At 41.0% G+C, this 23,663-nt stretch overlaps 1 protein-coding gene across 3 annotated transcripts in view; it reads right to left on the reverse strand.

Annotated features, from left to right (window-relative positions):
• Positions 1–10,575: 10,575 nt before the first annotated feature.
• The window catches only part of styxl1 (serine/threonine/tyrosine interacting-like 1), a 31,537-nt gene continuing 18,449 nt past the window's right edge, over positions 10,576–23,663 (reverse strand). For all 3 annotated transcript variants that reach the window (XM_048557422.1, XM_048557424.1, XM_048557423.2), the window contains 4 exons: positions 21,773–21,918; positions 20,855–20,949; positions 13,229–13,338; positions 10,576–10,834 (listed from right to left, as the gene is read on the reverse strand). In XM_048557422.1, coding sequence (XP_048413379.1) covers positions 10,703–10,834; positions 13,229–13,338; positions 20,855–20,949; positions 21,773–21,918 — 483 coding nt within the window. In that variant the 3' untranslated portion in view covers positions 10,576–10,702. The remainder of the gene's footprint in view (positions 10,835–13,228; positions 13,339–20,854; positions 20,950–21,772; positions 21,919–23,663) is intronic.

The following is a 23,663-nucleotide window of genomic DNA, read 5'->3' on the forward strand; positions in this document are numbered from 1 at the left end:
CAACAACTGATCTTGGGCAAATTGGCATATAGTTATCTGCTTTTTGCCTTCCTCCCTTTTTGAATGGGGGCGTCACTGACAGTTTTTTCATTCCCCAGTACTTCTTGAGAATCTAAGGCTTTTATAAAATTATAACCAATGCATCCACCATCTCGGTAGCTACTTCTTTTAGGTTCCTATGATGCAAACAATTCAGGCCAGGGGATTTATCTGTCTTTTGCTCCATTAGTTTGCCTAATATAACTTCTCTAGTGATGGTACTTAATTCCTCCCCTCTATTCTTTATTGTTACTGGAATGTTTAAAGTATCTTCCACTGTAAAGGCTGATTCAAAATATCTGTTTAACTCCTCTGCCATTTCCTTGTTCCCTACGACTGACTCCTGCATTAATTTCTTAACGGGCCTATGTTCACTTTGACCTCTCTATTCCTCTTTATATTTTTAAAGAAGCTCTTATTGCCTGTTTTTACACTCCTCACCAGTTAGCCTTATAGTTTATTTTCTCTCTTTTGTTACCTTTTTCATTGTCCTTTGCTGGATTCTGAATTTATCCCAGTCTTCATGATATCATTGACTTCTGCCTCCTTATGTGCTTTTTCTTTCAACGTATATTTTTCAACTTCCTTAGTTAACCATGGTTGGTTTATCCTTCTCTTAGAATCTTTCCTCCTCACTGGGATATATTTTTGCTGAGAATTATGCATTACCTCCTTGAATGCCTGCCACCGCTTATAGCCTTTCTGCTAATGTATCTGATCAGTCCAATTTAGCTAACTCTATCCTCACTTCATTGTAATTCCCTTTATTTAAATTAAACACAGTTGTTTGTGACCCAAATTTCTCATACTCAAACTGAATATTACGTTCTATTATCACTTTTTAGCAAATCTTTTACTATTAATCAATTATTAAGCCTGCCTCATTGTTCATTACCAAATGGTTGGTTCCCTGGCATACTGCTCAATAAAATTATCTCTAATGCATTCTATGTGTTAATTGTCATAGTTACTTTTTTCCAACTTGATTGACCTAGTCAACACGAAGATTATAGTCAACCTTAATTATTACTCGATTCTTTTTATATGCTCCTTTATTTGATTATTTATACCTTTTCCTACAGAATGACTACTGTTTGGGAATCAATATAATATTTTTACCAATTAATTCTTTCCCTTGCTTTTATTTACCTATATCCAAATGGACTTTCATATCATCTGAGCTTAGATCATCTCTTTCAACTGTCCTCATTTCATCTCTTGTTAGCAGTGCTACCCCACCATCCTTTCCAACTATCCTGTTTTCATGAAAGAATAAATATCCATGAATGTTAAGTTCTAAGATCTGATATCCTCGTAACCATGTCTCCATAAGTGCTATGAGATCATATTCATTTACCTTGATTTCTGCTGTCACTTTTTTTGCCTTATTTCAAATACATTGTGCATTAAGATTCAAAGCCTTTAGGCTTGCCTTTTTGCCAGTTTTAATCATTCTAACATTTTTTTGGACTGTGGCCCCATTTGCCTTATTTATCCTATTGTTTTTGCACTTCACCGCTCCTTTTTGTATTGCTGACTTGCTTTGTCCATCCCTTGTCATTCAGCACAGCTTCCCACACTTCTGCTATTCCAGTTTAAATCCACCCCAACCACACTAGCAAATACTTGCCCCTCGCGGTCTTTTTGTCAACAGGCTTTGCCTGAATTAAAAACCAAACAATCTCCAAGCAAAACCCACTCTCTCCCAATCATAAACTCAGTCATAAATTAGGAATAACACAGTGTGGAGCTGGAGGAACACAGCAGGCCAGGCAGCATCAGTACAGCAGGAAAGCTGACGTTTTGGGTCAGGACCGTTCTTTAGGCCTGGCCTACTGTGTTCCTCCAGCTCCACACTCCATAAGCAGTTCTTACTATCGCTGAGTGAGGCACAAATTCAGTCTTATGTTTTGCCAGAAGTGGATCCAAGCAATTGGATGAAACCATGTGTCATCCTAATAATACTTTATTAAAAAAGGTTCTCATATCCAAAGTAATCTTCCATCAACATCATCTTAAAAAAAATGTCTAGGTCTCTCCACAGAATGTAATTATTTTCACACAATCTTTCAAAACCCTTAAATCCTCAAAAAAGCCCTAATTACACTTTCAAAGTATTTAATTAGTTGTTAAGCTCCATGGGATATCCAGAGATCAAATATAAAGCTTTCTCTTCTTTAATACTAAAGTAGTAACCGGGGAAAGATAACTGAAGGCTTCAGGCAATCTTGTGACTGTAAATGCCACGTATTATCTGTGCTTATCTTTCAGAATATTTCCACAATATTTCATCTGGGATATCAAATACTTCTCCACACTTCCCCCGCCCCAACCTCCCCGGGCACCACTGTCAAAGTTCAAAGCAATGCACTTTCAAGGTTCTATTCCGAAAAATCCAGTTGCAGCTGGTATATCTTGAGCGCCAATTTTGTGCTCCTTTCCTTCACATTGTCATGTCCAGGAACCCTTTAGCTTCCTCGCTCCTCCTCAGTGTTGGTGGTGCAGATATTAGCCAAACACTTGCTGGGTTAACTGAAATGATATTTCATTAGAATGAAATGAGATGGAGAAAGCCTATGAAACTTGGCGATAGTCTAATAGTTAGGAGGAAGTTTTTAAAAGTGTTCAGGCTAACGGAATGTACATATTTATGAACATCAAGCATTGAACTCAAACAATAATGGATTGAACTGTTGCAGTCACTCAGGAAAAGTTTAGTTTAAAAAGATACAGTGATTCAGACAGATTCATAGAGTCATACATTGTGGAAACAGGCCCTTTGGCCCAACTACTCCATGCCGACCACGTTTCCCGACTCAACTTTTGCCTGCATTTTGCCCATATCCCGGTAATGCCTTCCTATCAATGTACCTGTGCAAATGCTTTTTAAATGTTGTAATTGTATCCACGTCTACTACTTTCTAGCAGCTCATTCCATATTCGTTACACCCACGATGTGAAAGGTTGCCTCTCAGGTCCCTTTTAAATCTTTCCCCTCTCCTCTTAAACCCATGTTTATGGACCCTAGTTATGGAATCCCCTACCCTAGGGAAAAGACCTTGGATAATGTTCACTATTAATCAAATGAATTTATGATTGCCATGGAATTGTGCTGTGTGCCTGTCATATAGATGATTGGATGACCAATAAGTGATAAACACAAGCTAAACTTTTATGTCTAAATTTATTAAGGGCAAGAAATAAGTGACTTTCCAAGGAAAAGCCATGAAGTTTTAATAAGTTACTTGATCAAACCAATGTGGTAAACATGACACATTTGAGATGTTTGTCAGTGGTCAAACTAATTATGTCTAGGAGTTTGGAAAGTGTCAACATTTGAATGCATAGCTTCTTTGTGTGGCAAGAGTATATAGCAGCTGGCCTCACAGTAAAATTTAGCAAGCTCATGGAAGGTCATCAATGGCATCAACCATTCTGTAGCCAAATTTTCAGACAATTGGAAGACAGGAAGGAAAGCCAGTTGAGAGGAGGGTAATAAGAATCTACAAAGGGAAAAAGATATGTAGTGAGTGGGAGAAAATGACAGATGGAATATAATTTTGACCCAGTGACACTGAAAGAATAATGATGTAGTTCCAGGTCAGGATGGTGTATGGTGCGGAGAGGAATTTGTAGGTGGTGGTGTTCCTGTGTATCCACTGCCCTTTGTCCTTCAAGACTGTATAATTGAGATTTTGAGAGACAGTCTTGAAGGAGCATTGACAAGTTCCTGCAGTGCATCTTGTAAATGCTACAAATATTGCTACTGTGAATTGTTGCTGGAGGAAATGAATGTTCAGGTGAGTGGATGAGATGTTGATTAATCAGGCTGCTTTGTCCCAGATGGTTTCCAGGTTGTTGAATGTTTTTAGAGCTGAACCTGAGGGTTCAACTCAACTTCTTTTTAAACTGAGGTCTCTAAATGAACAGTCAAGGACGGCTTTTTGATTTTCAGTGGTTACTTTATCATTCTCATTGACTCCTTTATTAGATGATGCAGTTACATTGTAACAATACCCTCTGCATTTTATCTAGGTGTCCCACTTTCTTAAGAGAACTGTGTACGTGCACACTGAAGTCACTGTGCTCCCCAGGGTACTACTGTTCATCATGTATTCCCTTGCCTTATTTGTACTTCTCAAGGGCATCACCATCAGTGCAACTGACCAGCCTATCCTCCTGTAAATCTAAGGCTATCCTCCTCATTGTTTACCACTCAGAAATTTCTGCATCATCTGCAAACTTACTGACCAACCATCCTACATTTGTGTCTAAATCAATTACATATACCACAAACAACAAGGGTCCCAACGCTATACCTCTGCAGAACCCCAATGGATACAGGCATCAAGTGACAAAATATACTTCATCCATCATCCTCTGCTTCCTGCCACTCAGCCAATTCTGGATCTAATTTGTCAAATTTCCTCAGATCTTACATGCTCTTACGTTCACTATCATCATTCCATGCAATACTTTATCAAAACATTTGCTGAAATGCAAGTACTCTATGTCAAATGCATTATCTTTAGCTACATACCTGGTCATCTCTTCGGAAACTGCAATGAAGTTGACGAGAGATGATCTCTCCTTTACAAAACAATGCGGACTGTTCTGGATTAATCCCCACCTCTTCAAGTGCATATTAAATCTGGTCTTCACCCCTCTCTCTTCTGATGTTCAAGCTTCAGATGACATAAGAATGCACTTCTTACATTCTTCTCTCCCCTTACTACAACTCAACTCTTGTCTTCTTTCCATTTTAAATGTTGAAAAACTGGAACTTGGCCAAGAATAGTGGACATTTGTTGAAAAATGAACTAAATCGTAATTTATTTAATATTACTGAATTCTATCATAGCTTTGCTATTTCTTTTTAAAGAAAGCATTTATGTCTTGTACTAGACTTTTTTTAAACTGTGATTTGTGTTTTAAATCGTACCACACATTGTTAGAATTCGGTGACAGACACAATGCAATAGAACATAAGGCTGGACAGTCTGATTTTAGCAGCTACGTTTCTTCCATACAATTCAGCTGTTAAGAGATAATTCCAATTCCATTCATTTCAAGACTACTGGAATTAGTAAACTGTTTGTTTTGTATGATGCCATGGTTCAGTTAAAATGCAAAATTCTGTAACGATGGGTGACTTCAGTTGCTAAGTTAATTTCCCACTTCCTGCACTGGTGACTTTAACAGGAAAATAAAGATACCAACATTTGAACTGGGGATAAGACAGTATGGAGCTGAGAAGCACAACATGCCAGGCAGCATCAGAGGAGCACGAAAGTTGACGTTTCAGGTCGAGACCCTTCTTCAGTATTTTGGGCGGAGTGGGGGAAGGGAGGTCAGAAATAAATAGAGGAGGGATAGGGCTGGGGAAGGCAGATGGGGTAGTGATGGGTAAGTGCAGGTTGGGAGTGGTGGGGATTGATCAGTGGGACGGGAGATAGGAGATGGACTGGTTGTGTCAGGTCAAGGAGGCAGGGATGAGAGGGAGGGTTGGACGTGGGATGAGACTGAGATTTAAAACTGGTGACTTCCATGTTTAGGCCATCAGGCTGTGGGCTCCTGAGGAAGAATATGTCTGACCCTTCCTCTCATCGCCCCCCCCTCCTTGACCTGACACAACCTATCCATCTCCTTCCCCACCTATCTGCCCCACCCATCTCAATGACCAATCCCCACCACTCCCAACCTGCACTCACACCTGAAACATCAACTTTCCTGCTCCTCTGATGCTGCCTGGCCTCTGTGCCTCTTCAGCTCCATACTATGTCATCTCTGACTCCAGCATCTACAGTTCTTGTTGTCTGTGACAAAAGTTTAACTGGGACTCGACTCATAAAGGAACATAAACATAACAATCAAATAAAATAAAAATTGCCGGTTGAAATACAATGTTAGAGTATAACATTCATCAGAATAATTTTAATGGGACCAGTTGGTTGTTTAAGAAACTCACCTCTGTCTCCATTTTATTTACATTTTTTGCTCAATGTTAAGGTCATGAAGACATTTTAATGCACTTGTTTTCTGACTACACAGCCATATGGTTTTGAAAATGTAGCACTACTCCAGAAAAGATTCAAAACAAGTAAAGGTTTAACCTGAGATAACAAAGTGTGGGGCTGGATGAACACAGCAGGCCAAGCAGCATCTTAGGGGCACAAAAGCTGATGTTTCGGGCCTAGACCCTTCATCAGAAAAGCCTAGGCCCAAAATGTCAGCTTTTGTGCTCCTATGATGCTGCTGGGCCTGCTGTGTTCATCCAGCTCCACACCTCATTATCTCTGATTCTCCAGCATCTGCAGTTCCCATTATCTCTGAATTTCTGGCTTATTGTATCCCCTCTTAGCCTTTGCTTCTCTAAGGAAAACAATCCAGCCTTTCCAATCTTTTCTCTTAGCTCAGATTCTCCAGCCTGGGCAGCATCCTGGTAAATCTCCTCCGCGTCTTCTTAATGCGATCTCATCATTCCTTCAGTGCGGTGACCAGAGGTCTACACCATACAACTTGTTCCTATAACTGTTCAGCCTCTTAAATCTCCTTTGGGCTTTCTGCGATTATCGCTGAAGCTATGACTTTTACTGCAGCCAAATCATTCCCTAGGAATAAGTCAGCTCCATCCATGAATAATTTCTTAACTCCTAATACCAATGTTCTGGACAGCAAGTTACACTTCAATTGCGCTTTGTAAAATGCCACCAGGATATAATGTCCACTTATCCTTTTTATAATGCCTTATCTTTCCCTGCACTGTCCGGAGGACAAACTGTTTCAGTTTCCTGCAAAAGAATTTGAGTAGCTTCTGTGTCTCTTAATATAGTGAAGGGTTTAGCTGCATCATTTACTCATGATGTCACTATCCCCCTGTCAAAATTACTTTGCCTTATCTTCCAAACTTTTGTCTGGATGCTTCGGAAATTAACTCAGACACATCCACAGTAGTCATTTTCTTGGTGTCATAATCTGTAGAAAAGTTGTTTGACAGGTAATGCATAAATTTCTTGAGTTCTACTGGTCAATTTGCTATCAACTGTCAACCAGCCTTCCTTTGACGAATTTTGTTATTTTTTTCAAATGACATAAAAGGCACCTCTACATAATTTTCCTTAAATTTAGGTAGGGCCTGTGAAAATATAAACATGTAGTACTCGATTTTCAGGTCAAAAACTATCCCAGTATTCCAGCTTATAGAAAACCAACTTTCATTTCAGTTTATAGTCCAAAAACGAAAATATACAGTCTCTTACCTAGTCAGCATAAAAGTTTATAAAAAGCAATGTGCAACATTAAATGAAATGGAAATCAGTTATTTTAGAGAATATAGATGATGTCTTTGCCTGTCAGTGCAATTCAAACTGTTTTATTAATGTTGCAGTCTTCATGCTGCCCACGATCCATCTGGAGATTGGCCATGTATACACAATGTCCCCGTGACCTAACAGTGACTTTAGATGGACCAAATTATTCTGTTAGTTGTAGATGATGAAAATCACTCACAAACAAGCTTATTTAAGGATTAATACTGTGACAGCAAGAAAACGTTTTGGAGCATAGGACACAGAACAATGTGGGTTCTTCAGTACTAAATGTGTCACATCACAAAGATCGTCAGACTATGATCAATTTGAAAAGCTGAGAGTCCATTGTAATATAGGAGATACAGTGGCCAATTTTCTGAGAGCTGGGTCCTGCAAACAGGGCTGTGATAGTGACCCGATAATTTGTTTCTGTGATGTTGGTTGAGGTGCTTGTAAATAAAAAGTCTGATTATTCACAAGGTGGAAGGTTGTATCAGCTGAGAATCAAGTTTGAGTGACAGTACTGTTATGGACAATTGGGTGTCTGCTCTCTGTAGATCATTTTGGATAGCTTCATTCTGCTACCCATCCCATGGTCCTATAAGCACCCATCCATTTTCCTTTCAAGATTATTGACCACCATCAATTCCACAACTCTCATTGACAACAGGTTCGCGGTTACTTGCACTTATTACATAAAATGTTCTTCTTCCATCTCTCCTACGTCTCTTGGCTAGAACCTTAAAGCTAGATGCCCTATTCCTTATACTTTCAGCTAATGAAAACAGCTTTCCTTGTCCACCTCTATCAGATTTCCCCTCATTTATCTTTGCTGCAAGAACAAGTGAAATCCAGGAGACAAAATCCTGGATTTTGATTTAGAAACTATTAAAAATTAAAAATAGTTTCTAACTACAAATCAAAATAATGATTTTTAATTAGCCCCTGAATGCTAACTATCCTGATTCTAAAATCAACATTTCTGCTCTGTAAAGAAGATTTGGATTTGCTATCACATCTAAAAGCGTTCACATGCTGTAAATTACTGGACTGTTAGAAACAAACTTGCAACCTTTTGCATATTCTAAGGTCCCAGTTAGTGAGAATGGAAGTAGAGCTGCAAAAAATCAGAACATATCCTCTGAAAGTCAAAAATGAGACCTTGAGAAAATCTCATGATCTGCCCTTGAAAAGTATTGAAAAATATTTTGTTACTCATTACAGCAGGGCCATCAGACAGCCAATGATGGATAAACCACTGTTACTTCAATTCCAATCTTTTGTCTTTTCCTCAAATCCTGTTATACTTGAATGCCTTTCTTTTTCATCATTTAGTCCTATTTAGTAGTTTGCCTTGGTTGTAATAATTTAAGCCATTAAAGCTGTATTTAAAGGATGCTAAGGCCCATCAACCTACATTAAATACTCAAGGTCAAATGACTCTGGAAGGGCTCACTGCTCTTCAAAGTGTGATGTTGGATTTTTAATATCCATTCCAAAACTCCAGTTTCATGTCTCATTTTAATTATGAACATATGATTTAGGAGCAGAATCAATTGGTCACTCGAGTCTGCGTGACTTTATTGAGCATTCAATAAGGTCACAGATGATCTGTTGGTTTTCAAATTCCATCAGGCCTGATAACCCTCAATTTTCCTGGCTAACAAAAACCTTTCCTCCTCTATCTTAAAAATATTCAATGACTTGGCCTCCATTGCCTTCTGAGATCACACAAATGCGGTACAACATCTTGAATAATTCTCGATGGGAGTGTTTGCTTCAATTATCCATTCACATCCAGGGATTGAAGTCAAGCCTACAAACCTTTGAGGGTGATGGCAAGCTGCCTGCAACTAAATTGAAGTATATTGGGGCTGGGGCTCCTAGCACTTTAAATGCTTAATTGTAACCCAAATCCTAACAATTGGCAGAAATGAGGGATGGCATTCTATCTATCTACACAGCCCTTTAAACCAAGAGCAATAATACTAATAAAAGCACGGTGGCTCAGTGGTTAGCACCGCAGCCTCACAGCACCAGGGACCCAGGTTCAATTCCAGTCTGTGTGGAGTTTGCACATTCTCCCCGTGTCTGTGTGGGTTTTCTCCGAGTGCTCCGGTTTCCTCCCACAGTCCAAAGATGTGCAGGCTAGGTGGATTGGCCATGCTAAATTGCCTGTAGTGTTCAGGGGTGTGTGTTATAGGGCGATGGGTCTGGGTGGGATGCTTCAAAGGGCAGTGTGGACTTGTAGGGCCAAAGGGCCTGTTTTCATACTGTAGGGGATCTAAAAAAATGCAGTAAACAACTGTGGAGGTTTTCACAGTTTGTTTACCAAGCTGAAGCCTTTCAAAATTCTATTAACATGATTCTCAATTACAGTATCAAACATCCTTTTCAATTGTAAAGTACATTACATACCTAAAAGAGAAATTGATTGCTCTTTTCGTGGTATAAAAATGATATGACTTCTTTTACTAGGAGACTCTTAATTTTAGTTTTGGATCACAGCACGCTTAGGCCTGGAATCCCTACAGTGTGAAAACAGACCCTTTGGCCCAACAAGTCCACACCACCCCTCAGAGCCCCCTATAAACCACCTAATCTACGTATGCGTGAGCAGTATGGGCTACTTAACACAGCCAATCCACCTAGCCTACACATGTTTGGACTGTGTGAGAGGAATCCCATGCAGACACAGGGAGAATGTGCAAACTTTACACAGACAGCCACCTGACAATGGAATTGAACTCAGGCCCTTGGTGCTCTGAGGCAGCGGTGCTAACCACTGTGCCACTATGACACACATCATGGAACGGTTTGAACCTTTCCAAGTAGGTAGTTTCCCAAGCCTATTGGGGTTCCTTCATGCCAAAACTGATTCATTCACCTCCTTACCCACAAGAATGCAATACATTTTTTTCAATTTCCTCTGGATAGTAATTTCACTTTCAACTGTGAAAAATATTGATTCAGGAGATAACAAAACAAACCCCCAAATGAAATGGTGACAGATTTCCACAAACAATTGCTCAGCTTGGTTTCACATGTTCTGATAACACTTCGCACAGTCAAGCATAATTTAAAACAATTTTTAATATTGCACTCATACAAAAGGTTTATAGATAAATGATAAATTTGCTACATATAATCAAAAATGCATTAATTTGATGTTGTACTAAATGCTACAATCACAATTAGGAATTATGCAGAAAATTAAAATCACAGTGTTAGTTTCAATTAAATCTTGGGCATTTTCCACGTATCAAATTACTAACTCTTAAAAAAACATGAATGTATTCAACTCTAAATTTACGGTGAATGCAGCTTCATTTTAACAGCTAAAAAATACCATTTCAATAATAAGGGTCAGAGATATTTGTAATCTTTTGATGCAATATAGTTTCCTCCCATTGAGAAAGATAGTGTACCAAATCTCGATGTGGCCGAATTGTTGCTTTACACTTCTGAACAAGTGCCCAGGCATCCTAGGGGAAAGGAGCATTTAGGTACTTTTAATGCATCTGGAAATGCCAACATTCAAAAAATGGCAACAAAACAAAATTACATTCCTCAGGAGTATCAAGAAAACTGTGACTCAATTTTCATCACTGTAGCTGGGTGGGGGCCTTCCCCACATGTATTGCTTGGGACAGTGCCTTTCCCTCTTTCTTTTCGTAGGAACTATTTTGGAGTTTGAACACATTTGTTAGCAGGATCTGTGCCTTCTTGTTGGATTGACCCTTAGAAATCCCAAGAATTTTCCTATTATAAATTCTAGATTTGCTCTGCTTGAGGCAACTACCTTCGTGAATGGTAGATCGGAACTATACCCTTATAGTTATCATTCCCTCAGGCTTTGTGGCATTCAACTGGAAATGAAGTAGATATATTTACAAACTACCACTGCAGTAAGTTATAGTGAGGTTGAACAATTGATAAAAGATAATTATTAGACATCTCTGGATCTATCAGATGCCCTGAGCATCTAGTCTTCTCCAAATTCCATCATTGGGAAATGGCATGTTAACAGGATTTGAAGGAATGAATGTAAATGAAAAATAAAAATAGTAGCATCCCAGCAACATTTCCATTTCAAGCAACAATGGAGAGAAGAAATTGTTCTTCCCAGTTAGAATGGTTGATGCGGAGAATGGACTCCAAGATAAAAACATTTAAACTAGTGTAGTGATTATAACGAGGTTGGCCAGGCAGATCTTATTGAATATTAGTTCTCTGATTGGGGCGGTTAACCTGGACCAATCAAGGAGTCCTGACTGACAGATATAGGCAGGAGTCTCAGGGATTCTCCTCTGGGGACTGACTCTGATTTGATTGGTCAGAGTCCATGTACTATGTACATGCAAATAAAGGGTGACTTGGTGATGGGATACCTGTCCCCATAGACTTATTTCAACCGGGAAACTGAGAGTTGTGATTAAATGATGTTTTTCTCAAAGGCAGAATCTTTGCTTGTCATGAAGCATGAAGACAAGCTGCTGGAGAGGAGGATTACCAGTCAGGTTGATGTCAGGGACATAGTCTCTGCCTTCCTACCAGTACAGGAAATAAATTTGGAGTGGGCAGGCCCTAGGCTTCACCTTTCCTTGCTGCTGCCATTTGAGGGTTGAAGTGATCAACTAGTAACCATCAATTAACAAACGTTTAGGAGCCTCTCCAAACCCCAACAACAATTAACTGTGTTTCCAGCAGGCAAGTATAGTGGCAACCCACCTGATTGGTAAAGTACAGCAGCCTACTAACAGGTTAGTGGGGAAAGGGGCCTTGATCTGCCTTAATCTGGGGTTGATCAGGGATCACACATGCTGGTGAAAGGGTGGGGCAGGGAGGTGGCAATGGATATTTGCTAATTGCCGCTGATGTCCTGACACGCCTCCCCCTTGACCCCTACCCTTGTTGGCTCGTCCTGGACTTTGGTGTGGGTGTGCCATCTGCAATCACAGCCTCCCAAGTATGTGCTGAAAGTAGCTGCTGATCCCTGGTTTTCCAACAGCTCTAGATCTGCTGAATAGCCCATGATGTGACCACTTAGGAGTCCAACAGGCACACAATTTGTTGGGTTCTTCTATTTGTGTTGGTGAGGGGTGTTTAGAACATAATGGCACTTCCCACCACATTTTCAAGTAAAAGCAGAAATTTTGACCTCAGTCTGGGAAGTGATTCATTTTATTTTGTTCCATGCTTTCTCATGCTGCAAATTAAGCCATTCAAGCTGCTGGTGACAGATGGGGAAAGGCACTTCATATAGATAATGGTCAACATCAAGAGGATGCAGTATAGTGGGGCACACACTGGTCCAAAAAAGTAGAAATGTCCGCAATTAGGAGGTTCCACTTCCTTTATCACTAGTCCCTGCCCAAAGGTATCCCACAGTGCAGTCCATACCCTAGTGTAGTATCCTGATTAATTTCCCTTTATATTTCCAATTTTTTTTGGAATCCAGATATACAACCACTCATGTTTTTCACACTGTAATCCTAGAATCCCTACGGTGCAGAAAGAGGGTATTTGGCCCATCAAGTCTGCACTGACCCCCTGAACAGCATCCCTCCCAAACCCAGCCCACCCACCCTCACCTACAACCCCACATTTAGCATTGTTAACCCACCTAACCTGCACATCTTTGCATTGTGGGACGAAACCGGAGCATCAGGCAGAAACCCATGCAGGCACAGGGAGAATATGTAAACTCCACACAGACAATCACCCAAGGGTGGAATCGAACACAGGTCACCAGATCATAGTGAATAATAGATAGTTCTGATAGTTCAAGAGTGGCGTTATCATATTGTTCTAGGAGTATGTCTGTCCTTCTCGATACTACCACGTAAGTCATTTATGTAAAAGACTTTTTCATTTACCTTTAGTGTAATTTTTTGGGAATAGATGAGGTAGGCTATCACTGCAGTACAGCAACGACTTATACCTAGAGTGGAGAATACCAGCACCGCACCTTTAGCTGACTGTTCGTCTGGAAGAAAGGAACATGTTTGAAGTATGTTTGACACACCTTATATTAAATTCCCTAATGACATGTAATCAAGAAAAGAAAACAGACTTTGAATGAGATAATTGCAGAATCATAGGTCCTGAATTTGCTCAATCATTGTAGCAAACATCAGTGGGATATAGGTGTGGGAAACTAGGATATGCCTTGTTACAACCTTTCTTTTGCATATTGTTGGATAACAGCCAACGATAAAGGAGGTGGAGACTGTGTGTGTGTGTGTGTGTGTGTGTGTGTGTTTGTGTGTGTGTGCAGACCAGTGTGTCACCGGAGATGTGGGGTCAAGTTCTATACTCAAAGGTCTGAGCAATGAAGGCAAGCATGTTAAATGCTTTCTTAACCACACATCCATATGTAATGCAAACTTCAAACAATTATACACCTGAACCCCTGGGTGTCTCTGTTCTGCAACACTACCCAAGGCCCTACTTTTAATTGCATAAGTCCTGCCCATGTTTGCTTACCAAAATGCAATATTTCACATTAATCCAAATTATCTGCCACTCTTCAGCCCATTGACCCAATTGATCAAGATCTCTTTGTAATCTCAGATAATCTTCTTCATTGTGCACTTTACCACAAATCTTGGTGTCATCTGCAAACTTACAAATCATGCCTTCTATATTCTCATCTAAATCAATTATATTAATGACAAACAAAAGTGGGCCAGCACTGAACCCTGTGGAACACCGCTGGTGACAGGTCTCTAGTCCAAGAAACAACCCTCCACCATCACTCTCTCGTGTCCTGCCGTTAAGCCAATTTTGAACTACGCAAGTTGGCTATAATGCAATTGATGAATAGGGTAATGGTATTTGTAAAACGTGAGCTTTCTGTTGGCTATAGTGCGATTCCAATGTGGACATCACATGATCAGTTTGCAGGCTTTGTCCTGAGTATAGGCCAAAAGAGTCTCCACGCTGGCATCAAGGAACTTGAGGAGGTGGAGAGGCTTCTAAGTGTGTGGATAGAAGAGCAAATGATGAAACGATCTGGGACCACCCTTCTCACCATAAAAGAGAAAGCCTTCTCAATTTATGAAGAGCTAACAAAACAAGCTGAAAATCCTGTAGATGTGCCTACCTTTAGAGCCAGAAGTAGCTGGTTTACTGGTTTTAGGAACCTTTATGTTTTTCATAACGTAAAGTCATGTGGTGAAGCTGCCAGTGCAGATGAGGAGCATGCAATGGCATTTCCTCCCACAGTAAAAAAAAAATTGATGAAGAAGACTACAGCTTGGAGGAGACAGGTTTATCATGAAAGCAAATACCATCAAGAACCTACATTTCTACAAATGAAAAACACCCTCCAGGCTTTAAGATGGCAAAGGATCATATGACTGTGCTGCTGGGTGCCCATGCCAGCAGAGAGTTAAAGCTTAATAAGGCTTTGAGCCTGTGATGGTGTACCACTGTGCTAATCCGTGAGCCTTGAAATGCTACCTTAAGTCTACTCTAGGCATCTACTTTAGGTCAAGCAAAAGAGGTTGGATGACCGGGTAAATTATTTCTCACCTTATTGTTGATGTTTTGGAAGATGTTTTCATAAAGTATTGCAGAAAAAAAATGTGGATTTCAAAATTCTCCTCATCCTGGATAATGTGCCAAGCCACCCTCAGACCATTGGTGAGCTTTCTGAAACCATCAAAGTACTATTTCTACCCCCAAACACAACCTATTTCCTTCAACCCATGGACCAGGGTGCAACATTTTCTCCCCTGTGGTCCAGGAACTGCCTACCTACATCCGTGACACCACCCACGCCCTCCACCTCCTCCAGGACTTCCAAATCCCTGGCCCCCACACCTCATTTTCACCATGGAGGTCCAGTCCCTATACACCTGTATTCCTCATGCAGATGGCCTTAAGGCCCTCTGCTTCTTCCTGTCCCGCAAGCCCGACCGATCCCCCTCCACCGGCACCCTCATCCGTCTAGCAGAACTCGTTCTCACCCTCAACAACTTCTTTTTCGATTCCCCCCACTTCCTACAGACAAAGGGGGTGGCCATGGGTACCCACACAGACCCAAGCTATGCCTGCCTCTTTGTAGATTACGTGGAACAGTCCCTCTTCTGCACCTACACTGGCCCCAAACCCCACCTCTTTGTCTGTTACATTGATGACTGCATCGGCGCCACCTCTTGCTCCCCAGAGGAGCTCAAACAGTTCATCCACTTCACCAACACCTTCCACCTCAAGTTCACCTGGGCCATCTCCAACACATCTCTCACCTTCCTGGACCTCTCAGTCTCCATCTCAGGTCACTACCTAGAAACTGATGTCCATTTCAAGCCCACTGACTCCCACAGCTACCCAGAATACACCTCCTCCCACCCAGCCTCCTGCAACAATTCCAAACCCTATTCCCAATTCCTCCGCCTCTGCTGCATCTGCTCCCAGGATGAGGCCTTCCACTCCCGCACATCCCAGATGTCCACGTTCTTCAAGGACCGCAACTTTCCCCCCGCAGTGGTCAAGAACGCCGTTGACCGCATCTCCCACATTTCCCACAACACATCCCTCACACCCCTCCCCCGCCACAACTGCACCCAGAGGATCCCCCTCGTACTCACATACCACCCCACCAATCTCCGGATACAACGTATCATCCTCCGACACTTCCGCCATCTACAATCCGACCCCACCACCCTAGCTATTTTTCCATCCCCACCCTTGTCTGCCTTCCGGACAGACCACTCTCTCCGTGACTCCCTTGTCTGCTCCACACTCCCCTCCAACCCCACCACATCCGGCACCTTTCCCTGCAACCGCAGGAAGTGCTACAATTGGCCCCACACCTCCTCCCTCACCCCTATCCCAGGCCTCAAGATGACCTTCCATATCAAGCAGATGTCACCTGCACATCTGCCAACGTGGTATATTGTATCCATTGTACCCGGAATGGCTTCCTCTACATTGGGGAAACCAAGCGGAGGCTTGGGGACCGCTTTGCAGAACACCTTCGCTCAGTTCGCAACAAACAACTGCACCTCCCAGTCGCGAACCATTTTAACTCCCCCTCCCATTCCTCAGATGACATGTCCATCATGAGCCTCCTGCAGTGCCACAATGATGCCACCTGAAGGTAGCAAGAACAGCAACTCATATTCCGCTTGGGAACCCTGCAGCCCAATGGTATCAATGTGGACTTCACAAGATTCAAAATCTCCCCTTCCCCCACTGCATCCCAAAACCAGCCCAGTTCTTCCCCTCCCCCCACTGCATTCCAAAACCAGATCAGCTTGTCTCTGCTTCCCTAACCTGTTCTTCCTCTCACCCATCCCCTCCTCCCACCTCAAGCCGCACTTCCATTTCCTACCTACTACCTCATCCCGCCTCCTTGAGCTGTCCATCTTCCCTGGACTGACCTATCCCCTCCCTACCTCCTCACCTATACTCTCCCCTCTACCTATCTTCTTTTCTCTCCATCTTCGGTCCGCCTCCCCCTCTCTCCCTATTTATTCCAGTTCCCTCTCCCCATCCCCCTCTCTGATGAAGGGTCTAGGCCCGAAACATCAGCTTTTGTGCTCCTGAGATGCTGCTTGGCCTGCTGTGTTCATCCAGCTCCACACTTTGTTAACCAGGGTGCAGCAGCAGGTTTTAAAACTTATTATTTAAGGTGCACATTTAAGAGGCTGATTGCAGCCACTGAGGGCGATAAGGACCGCAATTCAAGGACCGCAACTTTCCCCCCGCAGTGGTCAAGAACGCCGTTGACCGCATCTCCCACATTTCCCACAACACATCCCTCACACCCCTCCCCCGCCACTTCAATTTTGGAAGAATGTTATCTTCAAGAATGCAACTGACATTATCATGGAGGCTTGGGGCGATGTCAGGAAGGACCGCTTGCATGCAGTTTAACGGGAGCTTCTCCCAGATCTTTTTCATGCTTTACACAGCTTTGATCCATCAGAGGAGCTCCCAAGAATCAAAGAACATTGTGTTGATCTTGCCCTGACCCTGCAAACAAAACTGTACCTGAAGGTAGTGGTGGTGATGATGATAATAATGATGACAACACTCAGCCCCTGCATTAACAATAGAGCTACATCAGAACTTCCTCCACTATCAAGTCATCTTGACACATTTTCAAAATAAGGTGATAACTTTACTCTTATTTCATTATTACGTGTGAATTCAACTTTTTTCAAACTGTGCTATCCTTTGTGTTATGTTTTTGAGTGATTTTTGAGTCATTTCCAGTGATTTTTTTTGTTGGTCTGAGTCTAACCACCCTTTTACCATAGGCCCCATTATTTCTATAGCATGATTTTCTGTAAGGCATTGTTTCACAGGAACATATCTATTGTGTTATTACAGAACCCCCTGTATCTAATTGGCAAGCTCATCCTGAATCCTATGTGACCTAACTCCACTAATTAGTGTACCAGCAGAACCTTGTCAAAGGCTTTAATAAAGTCCAAGTAAACAACGTTTCTCCCTGTGCCCTCATCAATCTTTTGGTCATTTCCTCAAAAAATTCAAATCAAGTTTGTGAGACACGATTTCCCTCGCACAAAACCATGCTGACTATCCCTAATCATTCCTTGCCTCTCCAAATGTACATAAATTCTAAGTTTCAGAATCACTTCCAACAACTTACCCATCACCAAAGGCAGACTCACAAGGCTATCGTTCCCAGGCCTCTCTTTACATACCTTCTCAAACAAAGGAACAAGTTAGCCACACTTCACTCATCTGGCATTTCGCCCATAGTTATAGGTGATACAAATATTTCTGCAAGTGGCCCTGCAATTTCCTCCCTAACTCCCCACGACATCCTGGGATACACTAGATCATGTCCTGGAGATTTACCCACCTTTATGTTTTCTAAGATCTCCAGTAGTTCCTCTTCTGTAATGTGAACTGTTTTCAAAATGTCAATATTTCTTTCCCTCAGTTCTCTAGTTTCCATTTCTTTCTCCAGTAAAAACTGATGGGAAATATTCATCTAATATCTCTCCCATCTCCTGACCTTCAACATGTAGACAACCTCTTTAATCTTTAAGGGGCTCTGCTCTCTCTCTCTAGTTGCTCTCTAGTTACTAATGTTTTTGTAGACTCTCTTTGGATTATCCTTAACCTATTTGCCAAGGCTATCTCATATCCTCTCTCTGACTCGATGATCTCCCTCGTTGTTCAAGAGATTCATTTGAACCCAGTTGTCTATATCTAATTTATTATTCTTTTTATTCTTTACTAAAACATCAATATCTTTATTCATCCATTGTTTTCCAGTCCTTCCAGCTTTACCTTTCACTCTAGCAGGAACATAATGAGTCTGAACTCTCATTGTCACATTTTTGAAAGCCTCCCTCAGATTAAACGCGCCTTTACCTTTGAATAGTCTATTCCAATTAATTTTTAGAAGTATTTGTCCCATTCCATTAAAATTTGCCTTACTCCAATTAAAAGTTTTAATTTTTATGGAAGGCTATTCCTGTCTTATCTGAGTCAGTGCCTTCCATTCCAGAAATGACCCATTTATTCCCACTGTCTTTTTCCAGTCTACTGGCAAATTCTCAATCCATGGCAGTATATTACCACCAATCCTATTGGCTTTGATTCTGCACACTAAATGTGGGACTTGATCAAAAATTTTCTGGAAGTCCAAACCTCCCAGATCTTCTGCTTCTTCCTGATCTATTCTACTAATCTTCAAAATACTCCAGTAGTTTTGACAAACATGAGTTATCTTTTATAAATCCATTTTGACTTTATGTCATCCCTTCTGCATTGTCTATGTGTCCTGTAATCACATTCTTTACAACAAATATACGCACTTTTCATACTATTGGTATTAGTCTAACCAGTCTGTAATTCCCAGTTTTTTCCCTCACTCATTTTTTAAACAGTTGGATTACATTTTGCACTCTCGAGTATGCTGGAACTGTTCCAGAATCTAAGACTTTTGGATGATGATGACGAGAACATCTACTATTGCTATGGCCACATCCTTTAATACCCCGATTATCAGGCTTTGGGGTTTTATCAGCTTTCTGTCCCATTAATTTCTCCAGAGCTACAATTTCATAGCATTAATCTTTTCAATTCCTGCTTTGCAATAGACCCTTGCTTCCACATAATTTCTGGAAAATTATTTGTGTCTTCTTCTGTGAAGAAGAACTAAAGTAGTTGGTTAAATGCTCAGCCATTTCTTTGTTCTCCATTATCAATTCTCCATTTTCAGACCGTAAGGCGTCTACTTGTCTGTTCTAATATTTTACTTTACACGTTCTTATTTAATCTCTTACAGTTCACTCTTGTATTCCTCATATCGTGTATTTTTTCCATTCTTAATCAATTTGTTGGTTCTGCTGTGCTGAATTCTAAACTGCTTTCAGTCCTCAGGCATGCTATCTTTTCTAGCAACTCAGTATGACTCCTCTTTGGATCTACTACTGTCCTTGGTTTCTTTTGTTAGCCATGGTTGGGCCACTTTTCCTGTAGTGTTCTTTCGGCCCAAAAGGAATGTATAAATGTTACAATGCATTCATTTGTTCCTTAAATACTAACCATTGCCTATTCTTTTAATCAAGTTACTCAGTCTACTTCCAACCAACTCACCACTCATAATTTTGCAGTTTCCCTTGTTTAGATTTAGGACCCTCGTTTCAGATTTGACTTATCATTCTCTATCTCAGTGAAGAATGATCAGTTTTTGCTAAAAGACTTTTTACAACAAAGTTATGAATTAATTCCTTTTCACATACAGGGCTACAGAGAAAGGGCTGGAGAATGGGAATAGCTGGGATGCTCTTTCAGGAGCTGGTACAAACAAAATGGTTCAAATAGCCTCTTTGGATGCTGTAAAATTCTATAATTCTGTGATTTATAAGTCACTGAATGATAAGTTATTTGTTCTGTACTAAAGCAGAACAAGACTGTCCCTAAATTGATATTAAATAGTCATATCACTTGACCAGACTGATAAACTGACTCACATTGGTGCTTTTCTGAAATTCCAGTGAGATATTCTGAATTAGTATGCTATTATCTCAGCAGTGATTGCTTGATACATCCACTAGATTCCCAAAAACATAAAATATTCTATTCTCCACACTAAAAAAGATAAAAGTTGTTACAATCCTACCAGGCTATAGGGCTGCTCTTTTTTTAAGAGAGATGATTGGTGGTGGTTTAATCGGAGTGTTACCACATCTGAGGCAAGAGAAGAGGTTAAGGAGAGTCCTTCAATGTAACCTTCCTGCACTAATGTCCCTAACTTTCATGAGCACAAAAATGTCACAGAAACATAGCAACTGGTGGATTGCTTCAATGAAGCTTTTTTTTAACCACAAAATCTAAACTTCTTCCCGAACATGTTGACTTTTATAGTCCAGGGATTGCAGGCCTCAGCATAGACAGTTTTCTATTAACTCATTGAAATTATACAGTGCATTTTTATATACTGCGACACTTGCATTTGTGTGCTGCAAAGTAAATCTAATATTTGCAGGAGTTGTAACTAAACTCACCAAGAAATTCACAGATCTTTGGGAAATGGGCCAAAAGACTGGTTTCTTCTGAAGAAGGAATGTGTAAAATTGAAATAACACTCTCTTCTGCGATGCTAAAAGGACAAATAGATTGTAACAATTGTTTTGTAATGTGATATCATAAGATCGTAAGACTAGAACTACATTGTGGAATAAGGGTAGTGCATATAAATGATAATCGGATTTGTATAGATCAATTTTAGAACAAAATAATTGTACATATCTTTGAAAAGATTCACAAGGCTATGAATGAGAATGGATAAGTGGGACAAATTGCTTAAACCCTTAGAAAATGGCATAGACATGACAGATTAATTGACTACTTGTGCGATAGGATCCTTCATGAATGAGAAATTTCAAGATATTGGAAAGATTTCTGTCCAATCTTTCCTATATTTATAGAAAAATGGATACTCATGCTCATTTTAAATTTATTTTAGAGAATGTGAACAGAAAAATCTGGTCCCACAAAGGTGCCGATGAGTACGTTCAGCAATCTCTCGGGCATGAATGGGTTCCGTTGTGGAGTCTGTTCGCAAGCCTGTTTGCATGTAAGTTGGAACACAATGTAGGACAACATAAAGGAGCCTTTCATAGCTACAGTAAATACGCCTACGCCACATCTTTAAAATTACTTCCCATCATGATATTGAATTCGTAAATATGTGTGTTTGTAGGTCAGATGTTTGTAAATCGGGAACATGGTGTATTCATTTCTCATCATCCATTGATTCCCTGTGTGGATCCGCGCACATCAGGTCAGTCTCAAAACCCATCATTTTATTCTCATTGCCTCATCTGGTGTGATCACGCGGTCTTTCCGCAATACTGTAGACAGGAGAGTTACATTGGAATTGTATCCGCAAGATAGCAAAGAGTATTGTTCAAACCACTCACATTATCTCTTTTTCACGACAGAGGTTGAGGTAAGCCTTGATTTTTAGATCTTTCTGAACTTGCCTGTCAGAGGCTTGTTTAAAATCACCCATGTAAAGTTTGGCTGGTAAAATCTCAACAGGATAGGGTTCAAAGGCGTCCAGTTCCTAGAGGCAATTCATCATGCAGAAAGGTTTAAAAATTTCTATGTTCAATAAATTCAAAACCTGCATAAATTGCTTACACCACATGCATCTGCATATTTATCGGTCTTTGTAGAATTCAGATCTCCCTTCGTCTGGGACAAAGAGATAAGAATGTACAAATGTGGAACCAGATTAGTTCAGTTGACTCCTTGACCTCGCTCTGCCATTATACTATGGGCTCAAGGGGAGATAATTAGAAGTCCTATTGTTGGTCATGGTCATTTCTTGCCAGACAATGCCAAACGTATTATTTGCAACCTTTTAGCCAAAACCTAAATATTATCCAGTTCTTGCTGTGTATGGACATGCACTACGTCAGTGCCAGGGTGCGGGACATCTCCGACCGGGTTGAAAGGATATTGGAGCGGGAGGGGGAGGATCCAGTTGTTGTGGTCCATGTTGGGACTAACAACATCGGCAAAGCCAGGGTAGAGGACCTGTTCAGGGTTTATGAAGCACTAAGAAAGAAATTGAAGTACAGTTCCTCAAGGGTCATAATCTCCGGATTACTGCCTGAGCCACGTGCTAATTGCCACAGGGAAAAGAAAGTTAGGGAAGTAAACACGTGGCTAAGGGATTGGTGTGGGAAAGAGGGATTTCATTTCATGGGGCATTGGCATCAGTTTTGGAACCGGGGGATCTGTACCGTTGGGACGCTCTCCACCTGAACCGATCTGGAACCAGTGTTATAGCGAAAAGGATAAATAGGGTGGTCAGTAGGATTTTAAACTTCTGAGTCGGGGGGAAGGGAAAGTGAAAGAGACAGGGAGTGTGGAGTTAAATGGAAAGATAAGCAACAGGATATCATGTGTACAGGTGGATTTAAGCTCGAGGCAGACTAGGAATACAGCAAAAAGGCTAGCTTAAGACATCTTGGGATTTCCAGCCTCTCCAATAATGATAAGAAGGTTAGCATCAAGGCACTTTATCTAAATGCTCATAGTATTCGCAACAAAGTAGATGAATTAACAGCACAAATCCTCTTGAATGATTATGATGTGGTAGGCATCACAGAGACATGGTTGCAGGGAGTTCAGGACTGGCAGTTAAACATCCAAGGATTCACAACATATCGAAAAGACAGGGAGGTGGGCAGAGGGGGTGGGGTTGCCTTGTTAGTTAAGAATGAAATTAAATCTACGGCACTGAAGGACATAGGGTCAGAAGATGTGGAGTCTGTGTGGGTGGAATTGAGGAACCACAAACGCAAAAAAACTATAATGGGAGATATGTACAGACCTCCTAACAATGATCAAGACCAGGGGCGCAAGATGCACTGTGAAATAGATAGGGCATGTCAGAAAGGCAAGGTCACGGTGATCATGGGGGACTTCAATATGCAGGTGGACTGGGTGAATAATGTTGCTGATAGATCTAAAGAAAGGGAATTCATGGAATGTTTGCAGGATGGCTTTTTGGAACAGCTTATGATGGACCCCACAAGGGAGCAGGCCATTCTGGACTTAGTGCTATGTAATGAGCCAGACTTTATGAAAGACTTTAAAGTAAGGGAACACTTAGGAGGCAGCGATCGTAATATGGTAGAGTACAGTCTGCAGTTTGAAAGAGAGAAGGCAAAATCAGATGTAATGGTATTACAGTTAAATAAAGGTAATTACAGGGGCATGAGAGAGGAATTGACAAAAATGACTGGAAACAGAGCCTAGTGGGGAAGACAGTAGAGCAACAATGGCAGGAGTTTCTGG

Source organism: Stegostoma tigrinum, chromosome 27 (genome assembly GCF_030684315.1).
Source record: "Stegostoma tigrinum isolate sSteTig4 chromosome 27, sSteTig4.hap1, whole genome shotgun sequence".
Classification (NCBI taxonomy): Eukaryota; Metazoa; Chordata; class Chondrichthyes; order Orectolobiformes; family Stegostomatidae; genus Stegostoma; species Stegostoma tigrinum.